The sequence below is a fragment of the Falco punctatus genome, assembly GCF_963210335.1.
Source record: "Falco punctatus genome assembly, chromosome: 2".
Taxonomy (NCBI): Eukaryota; Metazoa; Chordata; class Aves; order Falconiformes; family Falconidae; genus Falco; species Falco punctatus.
The window spans coordinates 4,459,562-4,475,675 of record NC_137581.1 but is presented as its reverse complement, the minus strand read 5'-3'; the positions used below and the strand labels follow the sequence as shown (position 1 = coordinate 4,475,675).

The window sequence follows — 16,114 nt, the reverse complement described above, 5'->3', positions numbered from 1 at the left end:
TACACCCAAGGCAAGCAATTCTTGAAAAACACATAACCTGAACCATTTCATATAGGTGAATATCTACTTTTTGAGAGGGAAAATCTCCTGTAGCACTGTGAGACCCTTTAAAAAACATGATGAATTCCCCTTGCCTGTTTTTTTTAATGAGATTTCTGACGTGCCAGAGTTTTTCAGGACCTTCCATGGCCAAACTGGACCCTATCCATGTTTTTGTGCAGAGGGAAATATGGAAAACAGACATGAAAGTACAGAAATCTGCTGTGTTTGGGTCAGCATTTGATGTCGGAGTGTGGGATTGCTTTGCTATCTTCAGCCAGAGTCTCCTCTCCTCCATTACCATCAATAAAGCTGGCGGCAGTCATTTCTGTGGAGGACTAGAAGAGCACCTTGGGCTGGACATGGGTCACCCCTTCCTCTCCTTGGGACTGGAGCATCCCTTCCCTCATAGCACCAAGGGCTGGCAGGCCTCCTGCCCACTCATCTCTTGGACCCTCCATGATGCAGCAGCTGCAGCTTTAGTCCTCGAGACCACGGAGACACCAGGCTGGCAGGGCCTGACGGCCACCAAGCCTGCTGGGCTGGTGGCTGTAGGTGGCCACTTTTTCTCGAGTGGTGCAGTGGAAGTTTCTAGAAGGATGCGTGGGACTGTTGGGACTTTCCAGAAGGAAGAGGGGGAGGTGCCACATTCCACAAGGATGGTTAGGGTGGGCAAGACCTTCCAGAAGAAAAGCTGAGTGGGCTGGGGGGAACCTCTTTAGAAAGTAGGTAGTGTGAACCTCTCTACAAAGAAGCAATCAGTCAAAAATAATTTAAACCCAGACCACACTGAACAGATGTTCTGGGAATAATGTCCCATTCCCTGACAACGGAAAGCTTCCCTCGCTGAAACCATCCCCATCTGTGCCAGACACATGCTTTTGCTTCTTGGAATAGAGGGATGCTGGTGGTGTGCAAACCTCTGCAGAACAGAAACCACTCAGCCCTTTCAGGAGGTTTGAGTAATAATAATGGATGGGAATATGCCTGAGTCCAGCCAAAGACATGGCAAAGTCTTTCTCCACCCCTCCCCCCCCCCCCTTTTTTTGTTTGTTTTGTTTTTGTTAAGCTACTATTCATCAGCTTTATTCAAAACACTCAATTTGCTCCTAGCAGGCGAGAGGGGAAATCTATTGTAGCACCGTGGGACCCTTTTAAAAACATGGTGATTTCCACTTGCCTGTTTCCACGTGAAGCTGAAAGCATTTGTATAAAAACCACTGTAAATGCTCTGAGGCTTGGCCAATAATTTCCTGGGCACACATTTGTTAACGCAGTCCGCAAATCGCTTTGAAGATGAAGAAAACCAGCTGTAATTTCTAATGACGATGATTATGATTAAGCAAGGTTTCTGCAAATGGTTGTGGATGAGTCAGCCCTGGGGATGGGACAGTGAGGACAAACATGCTCCCAACGTGAGAGACTGTTGAGAGAGATACCTTGAAGGAGTAGTGAGACACCAAACAGTTCTTGGGGAGGGTTGGGGGAGAGGAAAAAGTGATCTGTGTAAAAATGTGGTTCAACTTTGGAGATTTATTTCCTGTGATGGTCACTCTGGAACAAAGCCAGGGATTAAGGTGTCTTTTCTACCCTAAATTCTCGTGGCCACTGTCTGGTTTCATTTTAAGGTGAATAGATCCCACCTTGGATTGAGGCTTGCTTCAACATGCAGGGGTTTGCGTAGAAATCTGGGGCCAGCAGCTGTAGAGGAATGCAGCTGGGTTAATTATCATTGATAACATACAACTATGGGCTGGCTTCAGGGGCGGTGGGTTGGCCGATGTAGATAAGGTGCAGGTGTGGCTGGTTCTGTTAAGTGGTTGGGAGCCAATGAAGAGAGAGCAGCCGAGGGAGAAGGAGAGAGAGAGGGAGGAAGAAAGAGAGCACGAGAGAGAGGAAGAGAACACATGCCCTGGATGAGGTGAGGAGAAGGCAGCAGAGGGACTGTATGAAGAGTATGCTGGTACGAGATGGTGAAAGACCTTGTTGCAGTGTGATAGTTTGGAGAGTGCTGCGACAAGCAGCAGCGTTACCGAACCCATATGACTCATCCCCAGCCACAGAGTTTCCTCAAGGGCTTGTCAAATTGACCCCACAATATCAACTGGCTGCCTCAGAAAATCTTGCCTTACAGCATTTGCATGTGACTATAGATGACGGACTGATGGTTGAGAAGGCCACGCCACCCACTTCCAGCACAGCTCCTGTGGGATGTCTGACCTTCAGACCATAGCACAGAGTCCTCTGTGTTGGGGATAAGTCCCTGTGCAACCCTAACGGATACAGGATTTTGACTTTATTCGTAGGTTAATTTGTTTGAAATTACCTTGATTATTTGTGCCTGTTCAAAGTGTGGTGGTGTATTACCAAACACAGGGCATTAACTTGGGTGGAAACCTCCCCATAGCTTTTTAAACCGCATCCTGGAGGTGTACTACGGTGAATGAAATGGAGAAATATTGTTTCTGCAGTTGCAGGAACAGTTATACCTTGTTAACCCCTTCTACTGCCACATTTGCTTGTTGTTCCCTCTATCCCTTGTCGTTAAGCTCTATCATTTCTTTGTCTTAACAGCTGTGTTCTTCCACCTTAAACCCAACAGCTAATCGGTTCGTGAGATGTGCTTTGCACGTGTTTGTCCCAGTCTGCACACTCCCTGTTCCCACACAGAAGTAAGGTATAATTAAGGCTTAGAAAGAAACTGTTGGAAGTCTTAGCGATAAATTATAATTATCATCTGCCAGGGAAAGAAAAAGATACAGAGTGTATTCCCTATCATAGGGAGATTATGACTAGCTTTATTTTATTTGATCCTTTTTCCTTTCCTGTGTTAAACCTCATTAATTCCCTGAAAAGAAACTGAAGGCAGGCGATGATGAAATAAAAGGCGACCTAGGCTGTGATCCAGAGCCCTGGGTAGACTCGTAGGGTAGAGATGCAAGTCTAAGGGATGCTCTTTGCTGAGCTTTTCTGGCTAGTTCCAAGATCTGTGTGCTGCTTGTGGTGATGGTGATCAACCAGCAGCTTGCCAGGAGGTTGATTTCACTCCTTTGCATCTGTTGGTGCAATGCTGTGGAAGACTCCCATGTGGAAGGGCAGGAAACGATGCCCAAGAGAGTGGTGGGATGGCACCAGAAATCTCCATGCAAGGGAGCTGAAGGGGCTGGTGAGGTTCAGATCAGGCTCAGAACACCTCTTCCCCCTAGCATGGGGTTCCCTTTCTCTCCAAATCCCTTGGAAATGGTCGTATAGGCAAGGTGGGCATCACTCCTATCTGCTCCCTTCCTAAGTCATCAAGGTGCTCAGGGCAAGCTGGCCATGCTCAGGTGCTGAGAAATGACCATCTTCATGTCCCTCACATAGGTCCTGGTACCTATGTAATTTTTTTTTTTCCAACTCTCTTCTTGCAGTGGACTGGGAAGTGTGTTTGTAATATCTGGAAAGATGCCTGCACCCCCCTGCCCACATGTTGCAGATACTGTATGGGAGAAGACTGGGTAGATGTATGGGAAAGGAAAGAAATATTTAAAAGGAGCCAGGAAAAAGCTATAGGACAATGAAAAATTGGGCTGCTGTACCTGTTTACCCCTTGAAAGATGAATGCCGCAGCCCTAATAGCACCAAAAAAGGGCTTTTTCTCTTCGCTTGTGCACTGGCCTCTCAAGCAAGCTCCTCTTGCAGTACCTTCTGCATTCAGGCTGTGTGGCTGAATACGTTTCCTGCTTTTCCACTCCTGCTCCATCCCCCTGCGCTATATCTCATGATCTTCCTCACTCTCTGTCTAGCAGTGGGAAATGAGCAGCCCTGTCCAACCGCCTGCCACTATGGGGACTTTTATCTGCGCGCAAACAAAGTCTCTGTTTGCATGGGAAAGACCTGAGGTGTATCGGGTTTATGGAGCTGAAAAACATATGTTACTGCTTTCACGGCTCGCTTGCTAAGGAGTCCTAAACTTTGCTCTCCTGCTGATGCATGTTTTCCAGCTTGCTCTTTGCTCCTGCGGCTTTTGCAATGAATAGATTCGAGTTTGCTGTTTCCCTCCGCGATCCATTCACCTTTGCCTGGTGGAGATGGGCAGGGATTGCAGACAACCTCTAAATTTTAGGAGCGCTGTGCTTCAAATCTGAAGGCAAGTACTGTAAGGCCTCTTGCTACATCCTGGCAATGACTGAACTGCTCCAAACCCTGATGCAGACCTCCTGCCTCCAGGCCTCTGCATCTACCGTATGCTGTGATGCTGTTGCTTGGTCCAGATGCTGGGATATTATCTTTGCTAGGATCAGGTGCTTTCAAATTTAAATATTTCAACGTTTGATGTGGTCTGAGGCATTTCAGATTCAGTCAGACCTTGGGAGAGGTGTTACGGCTCCTGAATGCTCTGGCTGGTAATTTGTGAGCAAGGATGAAACCATGGGATGGAGGGTCATGGAGAACCTGAGAGGTGAGTGAGCTGTAAGGAGGGAGCTTGCATTAAATTAAACACAATTATCTAAACACAGGGAGGGGCACCTGGGAGAAGATGTGGAGGTTAAAGGGAAGGAGTGATGCCTGTGTGGAAGGACACAGGCAAAGAGAAGAAAGAAGTGCCTGGAGATCTGTATACATTTTGAGCTGAGAAGGACCTTTTTGGCTGCCCTTCTATTTGCCTTTGTCTTCCTTATCCTCACGTGGCACTTGTCACTTCTAAGAGGAGTTTCTTCTGGACTTCTGGAGTCACCACTGAAGTGTTTGCTGATACTAGCAACAGCGCAGTGTAAATGCAGCACAGATACTTTCATCTTGCAGAGCTGCAGAGGGAGATGAGCTCTTCTTAGGAGCCACTGCCTTCAGACTGAAGTGGCCCAAATCTTTGGTGAGTTGTCCCTGGTCTTCCTGATCCCTGTCAACTCTTGCCTTTGCATCAACACACAAGCATTGCCTTTTGTCTAGTGCCTCAAGCATCTGTGCTTCCTTCCTCAGCAGAGACGCAGCAGTCCCCTACAGCTGTGGGGCAGAGTGGCTCAAAGTCTCCCATCTGCTAGGTGAGCCCTGTATGCCCAGAGGGAGCAGGAGCAGCCTTGGGTCAAGTCATGATCTGGGACTTGGCAGGGTGGCTTCTGCTTTGGATGAGAGCTTGCTGATCCCAGCAGATGTGGCATAATGTGTTTGTTGGGTTCCCTGTTTTCTAGTCTCTGTCGACTTCTGGTCGTATTTTTGGAAGGGTCTGGCAGGTGACTGCAAGATCTTTTGTGCATAGCCATTTTATCTTTTAGGTAGAGGAGGACTTCAGCTACAGTAGCTTTCATTCTCTAGTCACCTTATGTCAGAGAAAAAGCAGATGCTGGTAAAGGATGGAAGAGAATGAAGAGTTCCTTCTTATACAGCTCCATCTTTATGGATTTAAAACAAACAAACAAAAGTCATTTTTCTAGGCACATAATTGATGAACTCAGATGCCTAAACTTAAGCTTCATAAGTGCCATTTCCCAAGGTTTGGCAAGGACTGGGTGCCACCATGACCTTAGGACGTTGTTTGGGGTCAGCTCTTGGACAAGGTGTCCCCTTTGAGCGCTGAGGGCTCTGAGGTCTGAGCCCGTGATGAATGCCTAGCCCTGGACTGGCATCCCAAAGAAAAGGAAAGGGGTGGCACCATGTTCATAGTGGCTTCCTTCTGCTGTTTGTGCTGTTCCTACTGTATTGTCCCCTGTATGTTCAAACACTGCATTGCATCAAGAGCTCCAGCCGTACCTTCCCCTGCTGGTGGCAACAGCCGTCAAAGCCCTAAGCTTATGAAATCCTCTCAAAGTAACAAGACTGTAACTTCAGTGTAGCATAACTGGGGTAGCTAAGAGCAATTGGCCTGTAATGACCATCTACCTCCTCAGTAGTCCAGATAGTCTTGTGCAGCCCAACGTATCTCCATTTACTTGAGTGTAGATATGTCAGAAAGTATCTGTGCTTAACCAGATGAGATGTGAGTCCAGGCTTATTGCCTCTGTGGGGTGCTTTGGCCCTTTTCAGGCTGCAGAGGAGCAGCTGGGTGAGGTAGCTCTGTCCTTTGGGGCATAGGAGAGGAGAGAAAAGGTCTCTGGGAAGAAAAGGGGCAGGGCAGGGGAAGAGAAATGGATGGATGGGGCACCGGCAGAAGCCAGAACCCAAAGCACGGGACAGGTTATGGTCTTTGACGCTGAGAGGTCTGACTGCCATAGTAGTACTGCTAAACATCTTGGACAACAGGGTCATTGGGGATTCAGGGGATGCCAGACACAAAGGTTTTTTGCTCTTGTTTCACCAGCCTGAAGTTTTTGGGAGGCCCACGTGGAGGTGGTAGTGGAAAGGAGGCTGTGTTCTTCTCTTCCTCCTTCCCCAGCCTCCTCTGAGATGAAGGGTGCCTTCCCCAACAACCCCTGGGCTTGGAGAGGTGACTTGTGTGGAAAGACCAAGGCAGAAGTTAACAAAATTCTTTATTATAATGATGTTAGAAGTGCTTTGATGCATAAAGTTGAAAACACCTTTCCCTTGCTGCTGGGGGTGAGCCCAGGGTGAATTATTTCAGCCTTCAGAAGGCTGAGGCCAGACCATGTTTGACACATGAGAGAAACTGGATGCTGCAAGGATCCAGTGGCCTGTGCTATGGGTGAACAGGTCTACCCCGGGGAAACTGCGGGCTGTTCACCAAGTCCTGTTACAGCCACCGTGTGCCAAAACCCATGGGAAACGTAAGGAAAACCCCAATTAACAGGTGACTGTGGACTCCATACAAGGATACTCTGAGGAGAGGAAAACATGAACTACAAGGAAAGATGGGAAAATCTGGGATTGTTCAGGCTAGAGAAGGCTTAAGGGGAGACGTCCAAATGTGAATACATGAAGTATGTAACAGAGGAAAAGTTTAAGCTGTTCTCTATACCCACCACGAACAGGGTGTGAAGTAATGTGCTTAAACTGTACTACAGAAGACCAGACACTGGGACACGGGGACACACACGCACGCATACCCCTACACACCAACTTTTAATAGTAAAGCTAGTTAGGTAGCTTGTCCTGGGAGCTGGTGGGATCTCCATCACTGGCAATTTTCATGAGGGGTAGACTAAGTCTTGGTGAGAGGGGAACTCGTGGTTTAAGGAACCTTGTAGGAGGTAACAAATACTGCGACCCCGTGGCACATGACACCCTTCTGGTGAGAGCTCTGAAGGGTCAAATATATTCAAAAGACGTGGCTGGAGTAACTTGGTAATTGCTGGGTTTATGCCAGGCATACTTTAGGCCAGCTAATGAAGACAGCCAGATCAGCTGCGGCCAGCATTGCTCACCGGTGGCATAATGCCCACATCCCCCCATCCGTGCTGTGGGTAATTTAAGAGCAGGATCACCATCTTGCCACATGAGATCGGCATCAATTTTTTACTATGGGGTGACCTGCTGGTGCCAAGATCCGATACTGCTGAGCTTCTGGGAGGGCTTGACCCCACCGTATCTAAGAGTGTGTGACTGCCCTGGATGGGCAGACATGTCTGTCTCAGGAGTGCATGGCACGCTTGGGCACTGCTTAATTAGTAGTGGTCAAAACTCCTTTTGTTCCACTTCCATCCGGTCTCCTTGCACTCCAGCTTCCAATAGGCTGGGACATTTGGAAAGGGTACAGGGGATGCATAATTTCATTTTTAACTTGCGTCTTATGTCTCCATTTTATTTTTGCTTTCTGCAAACTGATCCGTTTTTTGGAAATGTCAGTTTGCAAGGATTTATCCACTGATTTCTGCAAAGACATGCTGGGCTCTGAGTTATTTGCAAACAATTTATGTGTGCATTTCATCCATCTGTATAGTGCAGCAAATTGTTCATTCTTGTTCTTAAATGACTGTTATTACATCAGATAAATCAGTGAAATTGGGAGTCCTAAGCTACAAATTTGCAGCAGACATGCCTGGATTTGAACACGTTTGGTATGGACTCAAGGATACGATGGCACTTTTTAATGCAACAGAAAAATATCTCTGGCTGTCTCTGTACTTTAAAGAGGTGCTGGGCAATGATGTTTGTCTGTATACCCACACAATAATGTTTTTTTCTGAAATCTTTCCTTGCAGTATGGACAGTGCCCTGCTGGGTGAAGGGCTTTTTGCTGGCACAAGCCCCTGTGCTATTTGCTTCACTGTTAACTACATCGGTTGCAATTTACCACCAAGTTCTTTGTCTAAAATCTTGATTATGAAGACATCTCCTATGTGTGCGTCTCTACAGCTACTCTTTCTACCCTTGAAAAACTCTGCCAAATAAAGCTATTTCAATCAGGAATAATTTTTATTTAAGACATCAGTCTGTACAGTGCTACAGTTTTGCCAGGATTAAGAGAGCTGTGTACCTGGAAGGTTTTAGTCCCTTTCCTGCATGAGCTGGTTAAACTGATAGCAGGTTACAGACAGGTCACGGTGATGTTGAATTAATTTCCATGGCTAAGCCTAGGCTCAGGTTCATTGGCATAATTCGAGAATCTGCATGGAGTGCTTAAGTTAGTGATTTCATTTCCCAGAGCTCTCCATATAGTCAGAAGGAGGCAGAGGTTCCCTCAGAGGTGATTCAGAACACCTATGTTACAACCAGGAGCACCACTGACTGCTGAGGGGACATGCAATGACAATGCTTTTGTTAGACATCTCACTTAGGTATATAAAATCAGGTGGGGTGTCCTCAGTACTCCTTCCTGCTGGTCTCAGCATCCTCTTGAGAAAGCTTCCTCTCTTTTTCCTGATATGACAATCTTACCTGAAAGAAAAGGAGGGTTTACTGCCTCCCCATAAAACTTGTGGTCTTTTTTCAGAAGGAAGATGAGATAAAGCCACTGAGATGGAGGCTAGTTCCACCAGCCTCAAGAGGCTCAAGTTTGGGAAGCTGAAGGTGGTACGTCGGCGCTTACTACAGAGGTATGAGCATCAGCCCTTCATCTCCTGCCTGGCTGGTTTCTACAGCTGCCGGTGGAAGCGGTACCAGCGCAGAAGGACCGAGCCTGGGAAATGCTGCTGCAAGACGGTAAGTCAGCTCAAAACCAGCACAGACATTGATTTCTCTGTAGGGACAGGTCAGCCCAAGCTGACAAGTGGTTGATGTTGTGGGTCAAGGGCATCCCTGCCCAACATCATTTGGAACCCACTGAGCTCTGCTGGGTTCTTAGATTTTGCTCAAAGTGCTTGATGTATTGCTGTGTTTCTGCAGCAAGCTTAGTTTGTCTGTGCCGCCATGCAGCTGACAAATATGTGGTGGCAGGAAAAAAACCTTACGCCAAACCCTTCTGGCCAGGGAAACAGCTCAAAGCCATGGGATCAAATTGGAGAAGTAAAATTTGGGATGGATGTGCAGTAAGAATTGCAAAGAGGGCTGGTGCATAGTGCGATTCCCTCTCATGTGAGGTGGTTAAAACCTATATGTGAACTCATGAGACCTGTTTTCCCTGAAAATAACTACTGCAGAGTACGCTTTTGAGGACGTTCCCCTGGTCACAGGGGGTAGGGAGGGAAGTCCTCTCCATATCTACTTGAGGAAGTCCAACACCAGGCCATGTGTTTTAGGGACAACCTAAAAGGATCTGCCATTTGCTCTGACTGCTTTGGGATAGGCAAAGCTCTGACCACTTGTCCTTCCTCTCCCTCTGCAGCGGGAATGCGTGTTTTTCCCATTGCTTGTTGGAGCTTTCTGCTTTTCTCTGGTCTTTCTGTACATGTGGGGTGAAGCAAAAAATGACTACAATAACTTTGACTGGTAAGTACCATCTTTTCCTCCTCTCCCACTCCTTGGGCAGGTCACTAGGCTGGCTGGGAAGAGATGAACACCCTCCCCAGCAGCTGTGCTGCAGCAGGACCCTTGAGCCATAAGCCAAAGATTTGGCTCTTTAAACTCTTGGTTACAGCATCGCAATTGACCGTCTACTGAGTCCAAAGGTGATGAGGCTATGTCCTTTGCTGGGCTACAATTTTTAGGTGTAAGTGTGTATTTGGGAGAAAGGAGAGAATCATCATCACAAAAATTGTGAGTGAAGGGTACTAAATAGCTCTTTCCTTTCCTTCTCTGAGTCTTTTTTTCCACCCCTGCTCCCTCTGAAGAAATGTCGTGGCTGGCATCAGAGGCATTCCACCAGCTATCTCACTGCAAGACAAGTGCATGTTCCCAGGCTCAAAAGTAAGAAATAACCAGCAGGGATTTATGTGGATCCTTTCTTTCTGCAGTACTCAGGCAACAGTTATGCAAATCTGGCCCCTAAAATTAAACAGCTCAAATGTTATGGGGAGGAAAGATGTCATAATCTTACTCATTCCTATTGAGCCTTCAGGTAAAAAGCAAAGCTTCCCTCTCTCTCCCCTTGGGCGATCCCTCTGCAGCTTCTCCAGCTTTCTGGTGTTTTCTGCTTCAAAACCTGACTCAAATCTCCTTTTTGCTGCGGTGCCTGACACGACCACAGGCAGGCAAGGTGGGCTGTGGGCCTGTCATGGCATCTTAGTGTTTCCTCAGGCTGCCTTGTCTGCAGCAAAGTGCTGTGCCTTAGAGTCAGGCTGGGAGCTCTCTGGAGCCAGCCCATCGGTTTGGTCCTGTGCTTTACCACCCCAGCACACTGGGGTGTTACTCTGGAGGTTAATGCAAGCATGGATTTGGGGAATGAGGCTCTTAACCGCTTTTGCGTGTCACAGGGTAGATTTCCTCCCTCCCTCTTTGTTTTATTGCTCTGAAAACGTCAAAACTTCAAGGAACAAGGCTGTGGTTCGCCTCTAGTCTATGTGCTAAACACAAACACTGTTAAACCATTTTATTGCTTTTTAGGTATAACTATGGGAACCTGGGCTTCTGGTTCCTCTGGTCTCTTGTTCTCCTGATCGTGGCTGTAATCTTGTTCATGTACATCACGCTGTTATTGGTAAGTAATGCTCCTTGTAAGCCAACCAGGATTCGAAGTCCTAAAAAATAAACATAGGAGTGGCTTTAATGAGTCAGACCAAAGCTCAGCCTAGCCCCACATACGATACTTACACATTGGATACCTGGGGAAGATGGGGAACACGATGAGTGTTGGTGACTTTCTCCCCACGCCCACCTGCAGATCACCAATTTCAGCTTGGGGGTCTCTGAGCCAGGTGTAGTTTCTGTGATTTCTCTCAATGCTTTCCCTTTGATGAATGTGTCCAGTCTCTCCTTGAAGCCAAGGAAAGCCAAGCCATCAGTGGCTGGATATAGGTTTAGGAGAAGCTAGAGCTGTTGCTTTGGCAGCAGGGAAGTATGGGACACTATGGTAGCAGTGGTGGTATGCCATCAAAGCTGAATAGTTCCTCTAATCCTGAATAAAAGGCTCATCAGGAGAAGGGTAAAATTATCACTGAAGCTGCCTTGAATCACTCTGCTTTGCTGGAGGGTTTCTCTCCAGGTAGAGACTAGAGATGTGGTCACAAAATACTGTTGAAGTTTATGCCCAAAGAGGCAACATTCCTGAAATCTTCACTTTTCCAAATCCATGATCTGCTGTCTGCTTTGGTTACTGGAAACACACCAAAAGCAAGCATTTCCTAAAGTTTCTACCTACTCATCCTTTTCCTCTGTCCTTTCCCTCATAGGGACACGCCCCCCCCCCACCACCACCCCCTCCCCAAATAAAGACAGCTCTGCTCTTCTTGTTTCCACCTTCTGCATCCAGAGCTATAGGCTAAGAAATCACTTTAACTCCAGGGACTGAAATCCATGTTCAGTCTCATGCCTGCTTCATCTTCCGTTCTGAAATGCCAGGTGCTGAGGGTGAGGTTATGGCTTTGACTCACCCCTGTGACCAAGACAACCAGCTTTTATCATCAATTCCTGCTGTTCTTACCCATTCCCTGGCATGTCATCATATAGTCAATCTGTGAATTGCTCATGGCAGGGAATCTCTTTTTTGCTTTGTTCATGCAGTGTGTAACACAGTATGTTTCTGAGGTCCTTTGTCCCTGCTGAAGTACAAATAAATAGTGATTTACCCTTGTGCTAGCAATAAAAAGCCCAAGTGATAAATAAGGCAGCTGCTTGGCTATGCCTACAGTGATCAACAGCATCATAAAAGCTGTGGACTAACTGAGCTCTGAATAGGACAAGTAATATTTAATTGCAAAGGTTTTGTGACACCCTGGTGACTCCAGGGCTTGACATCTATTTTTCAGCAAAGCCTACTGGGCAATCCATGGAGAAGTGTGGGTGGTTTGGTGATTACAGTGCTACTCTGGGCAACTCAGAGCTTTGCCAGAGGTGCCCAAGGGAGATGGATCCCTTTGAGATCATACCTCAGCAGGCTGTGGATCTGGAGTGAACCTCAGGATCAGACTAAGCCATCACAGCACATGCTGGAAATGAGCTTTACAGGATTTCCTGGGTTTGAGGAGCCTGAAGACCCCTGGGGCTGGTGGGTCATGCTCTCTCTGGATCCAAGCATCAGCCAGTGTCCAAGCAGTGGGCTTTCTTAGAGGAGTTGCATGTCTTTGGCAGTGTGAACATGATGACTGGAAGCTATCAGGGTGGGTGATGGACAAAGTAAAGCTAGAAAGGAAGATGGTGAATATGAGGCAAAATTGGTGTCCTACAGGGTTCAGTTCATTCTTGATACAACTCTTCATTGTATAAACACATCCTCATCTTCCTCCTCTCAGCAGCTCAGTTCTTTCTAACAAGGCTGATGGCATTTGCCTTCCTCAGGAGGGTGAACACAGGCAAACCTGAAAGAATACAAGTAGTTTGGATGCTATCAGACAAGTCCTACAAAAGAAACACTTCAGAGGTTCCTCTGCTCTGGGGACAGCCCCTGCAGTGAGGGTCCATTCACTCCTTGCTTTCATGAAGCTGTTAGGTCACCCACCCAAAGCTGTTGGGTATGTCTAAGGGCACTTGCCCTGCTTGATTGCATCATTGTGTCACTGTGTCTTATCTGGCAAGACTGCCGCACGCATATTTGTTGAGCAGTGGGCACTGGGAGGCATGAGGCCCCACATCATCGGAGCTGTCACCTCAATAGGATTAGGTCTTGAAGGAAAGGGCAGCAAGGAAAATTATCACCACCACCACTCATGCTCCCACTATCTCAAAACACGTGGGGTCACATAACAGTCACAAGCCTGCATGCAGGGTCTTGCGGTGATAACTGTGGATCAGCAATGCTCATCCCAGAAGGGCTTCTTTCAGAGGACTCTGCCAGGAATCACCTTGCCATCACTGTTTGCAGAGCTCCACTGCCACAGCGTCTGGCCTTTCACTGTAGCCTTCGATGAACCACCCAGCAAAACACTAGGAGCCTCACAGGCTAGTAAGTGCAACTCAGCCCTTCCACATCTAGATAAATTTATCAGTGTGGGTACTCTATGATAGCTGGATCACTCTAATACATTTCAGAAAACTGATGTCCAAATAGGTTGCCCCACGATGAATCACATCCCATGTTCTGGTTGAACAGTGCTGGATGAAGACTGTCCCCTTACCTGTTACAGGAAGGACTGGAGACGTTCACCCAGGCAGTGTTTCCTTGTGACATTTTCCACCAGCAGCCCATCACATCAGAAAACTGAGCACCCTAATGCCCTTGTTGGAGCAGAAAGATTTTATAACAACCAGGGGCTGGGCTGGTTTGGCTTTTTTTTGTGAGCACCATACCCTCTTCCTTAATGATGGCACCCAACTGGAGCCCGCAAGCCTGCTTCCATGACCTTATTGTGAACCACTGAAGCAAACGCTCTTCTGCCCACAGGCCACCAGCAGCTGAACAAAATGCTGCATAAAAAAGCACTTGCTGTCTGTACAAAGACGCTCTGCATCCGCATGCGTCATTGTAATTTCTTCAGACAATCAGTTTCAATTAATTCAATTGTTATCACTCCCCAAGACAATTTTCTCACCCCCATTAGAGCTAAAAGGTTAAGCCGAGGGGTCTAATTGCAGGACCATTCATGCTCAGTGGAGAAGAAAAAAAACTTTTCTTGTTCAGTCTTTCAGACACTAACAGATAATATTTTCCTCTCTGCAGTTTAACCATGTTCGTGCTGAGGGTTTTGGGGAGGTGACTCATGGTTGTACGAAGTGAAGAGGTTCAGATAAGTTGTGGCCTCTCCATTCGCATATTAAGAGAGAGCTCAAAATAGTACGTTGGCACTGAAGTCCAAAAAGTGATGCCTCCATCCCTGAGAGACTAGGGTACCAGACAAGTTCTGAATTGCTGCATTTTTACCAGAAAGTGAATGTAAGGAGCTGAAATTTTGCTGTTGTGAACATCTAAGTGAGCAGATACTTCAGGTGAGCTGAGCATCTAAGTGCCTGCCTCCATGTCCTTGTGGTGGTAGGTTCAGGGCTTGCCTAAGCCTCACCAGCAGTATTGAGATAAGTACCAGGTCACTCCTGTGCTAAAGTAGAGTGAGGTTAAGCATGAATTGTCCATCCTTCTGCAGCCTAACCTTGTGGTCAGTGCACCCACCCAGGAAGAGGGAGACAGAGATGCAACCCTCCTTGCAGCGAATCCATCTCTTGGTATGCCTTAAGCATCCCTTAATTACCACTTTGCAGGCAGATGGTGGAGAGGAGACACTTCTGCACCTCACACTAAAGAAGGCAAGAATGCAAGTGTTGGAGGCTGGAAGAGGGTCTGACAAGAAGGTTCTAGCCTCAGCAGTACTAGTCAGAAACGTGCTGCTCACCCAAGCCCACATGTCTGGGTGCTTGTGTCAGACAATCCCAGGAAATGTGTGGAAGCAGTCTGGAGGAGACGGACCTGCTGGTGTTGGTTGTCCTAGGTGCAACCGCATGGGACATTGCTAAAGGCAACTGCTCTGTGTGGAAGAGCATGTTGGACAGGTCCTGAGGCAGCTTTTGAGGAGCAGGGCGAAGTGAGGTGATTGTGGCTTAAGGTGTTAAGCTTCAGGTGTGCACATCACATCAGGTCCATCAAGATGTGTTCTCCTACAGTGACCAGTACTGCAATTTCAGGTGTTCCTTCTTCACCCTCTGAGGATGAAACCGGGGAATTATTCTTCTTGTAAACTGATAATGAGATGTTGTTTCCATCCATAAAAATGGGTTCACCCTCCAATGGCATTCCTAGATGTGATGCAACATTCATATGAAAGTTGTATTGCAGTAGCAGGGAAAAGTCCAGTTGAGCATGGTCTGTGAGATAAGTGTTTGGTTGTACCTTAGCCAAGGACCAGGTCTTTGCATAGCATTGCTGGCAGAAAAGGGACAAAGTGCCGTTTTTCTTCCTTTTTCTGAAGTAGCTTATTTAAATGGGCCTGGCTTAAGATCTTTAGCAGTAATTCAGTTCTCTCTGAGCTGCTCTTTGAACACAGTTACTCATCATGTCCTGGCTGCAGGATTTGATTAAAGGAGGCTAACATGTCAAGAAGCATTTAAAAGCTGATCTATATTCTCTGCTGAGCTTATAACTTGCTTCTAATTAGCATGATCCTGTAAAGAGAGTGTGTTTTTAGCTGGATGGGAAACAGATTACATTGCCCTGGAGTTCTGTTTCAGGAAAGAAGAGCCCCTTCCCCTAAATCTATATGTCCTGTTTTAGTACAATCCCACTGTGCTACAGTCTTTAGGGACCTGTATCATAAATGATCCTTCTCAGTGGAACACTGATGTCTACTAACAGAAACTTTTCTCTAAACTCTGGTATCTGGTGATACTGGTCCCCAAATTATTCCTTACACTGCTTGGGAAGCTTGCCCCAGGCACTTGGATTCCTGAGCATAGACCTGTGTGTTTTCACAGCGGCGAGGTACTTCTCCTGCTGAGATTCATCACCAGGTTCACTGGTGGTTTGGGTCTGGGACAACTTCAAAAAACCACTCCATCGGAGTCATGGGCTGGCTGTCCTCACCCTTTGCTTCCTGGTGTTCAAGGCTTTTCAGGTTGTCCCCTGCCCTGGCTGGGGTTTGAGCCATGTCTCACAGGACGACCACCACCACCCCCCCCGGCACCAAGGGCTCCAACTTGCTGTCAGGAGGGAAGGAATGTGCCAGCCATCAAAAATGAGAGTCTTGTCATCTCCAAGGCACTTTTCCCTGTTCTGAGATGTGTCTGCCTCTTGCGTTTCCTGCGAGTGCTC

General features: G+C 47.2%; 1 protein-coding gene across 3 annotated transcripts in view; it reads left to right on the top strand.

The window, feature by feature from the left end:
- Positions 1–16,114, top strand: part of GDPD4 (glycerophosphodiester phosphodiesterase domain containing 4) — a 44,836-nt gene that overhangs the window by 12,498 nt on the left and 16,224 nt on the right. For 2 of the 3 annotated variants that reach the window (XM_080374784.1, XM_080374782.1), the window contains exons 2-4: positions 8,843–9,051; positions 9,674–9,777; positions 10,831–10,924. In XM_080374784.1, coding sequence (XP_080230910.1) covers positions 8,869–9,051; positions 9,674–9,777; positions 10,831–10,924 — 381 coding nt within the window. In that variant the 5' untranslated portion in view covers positions 8,843–8,868. Of the gene's footprint in view, positions 1–4,824; positions 4,892–8,842; positions 9,052–9,673; positions 9,778–10,830; positions 10,925–16,114 lie in introns of all 3 variants that reach the window. The other variant, XM_080374783.1, reaches the window with a different exon arrangement.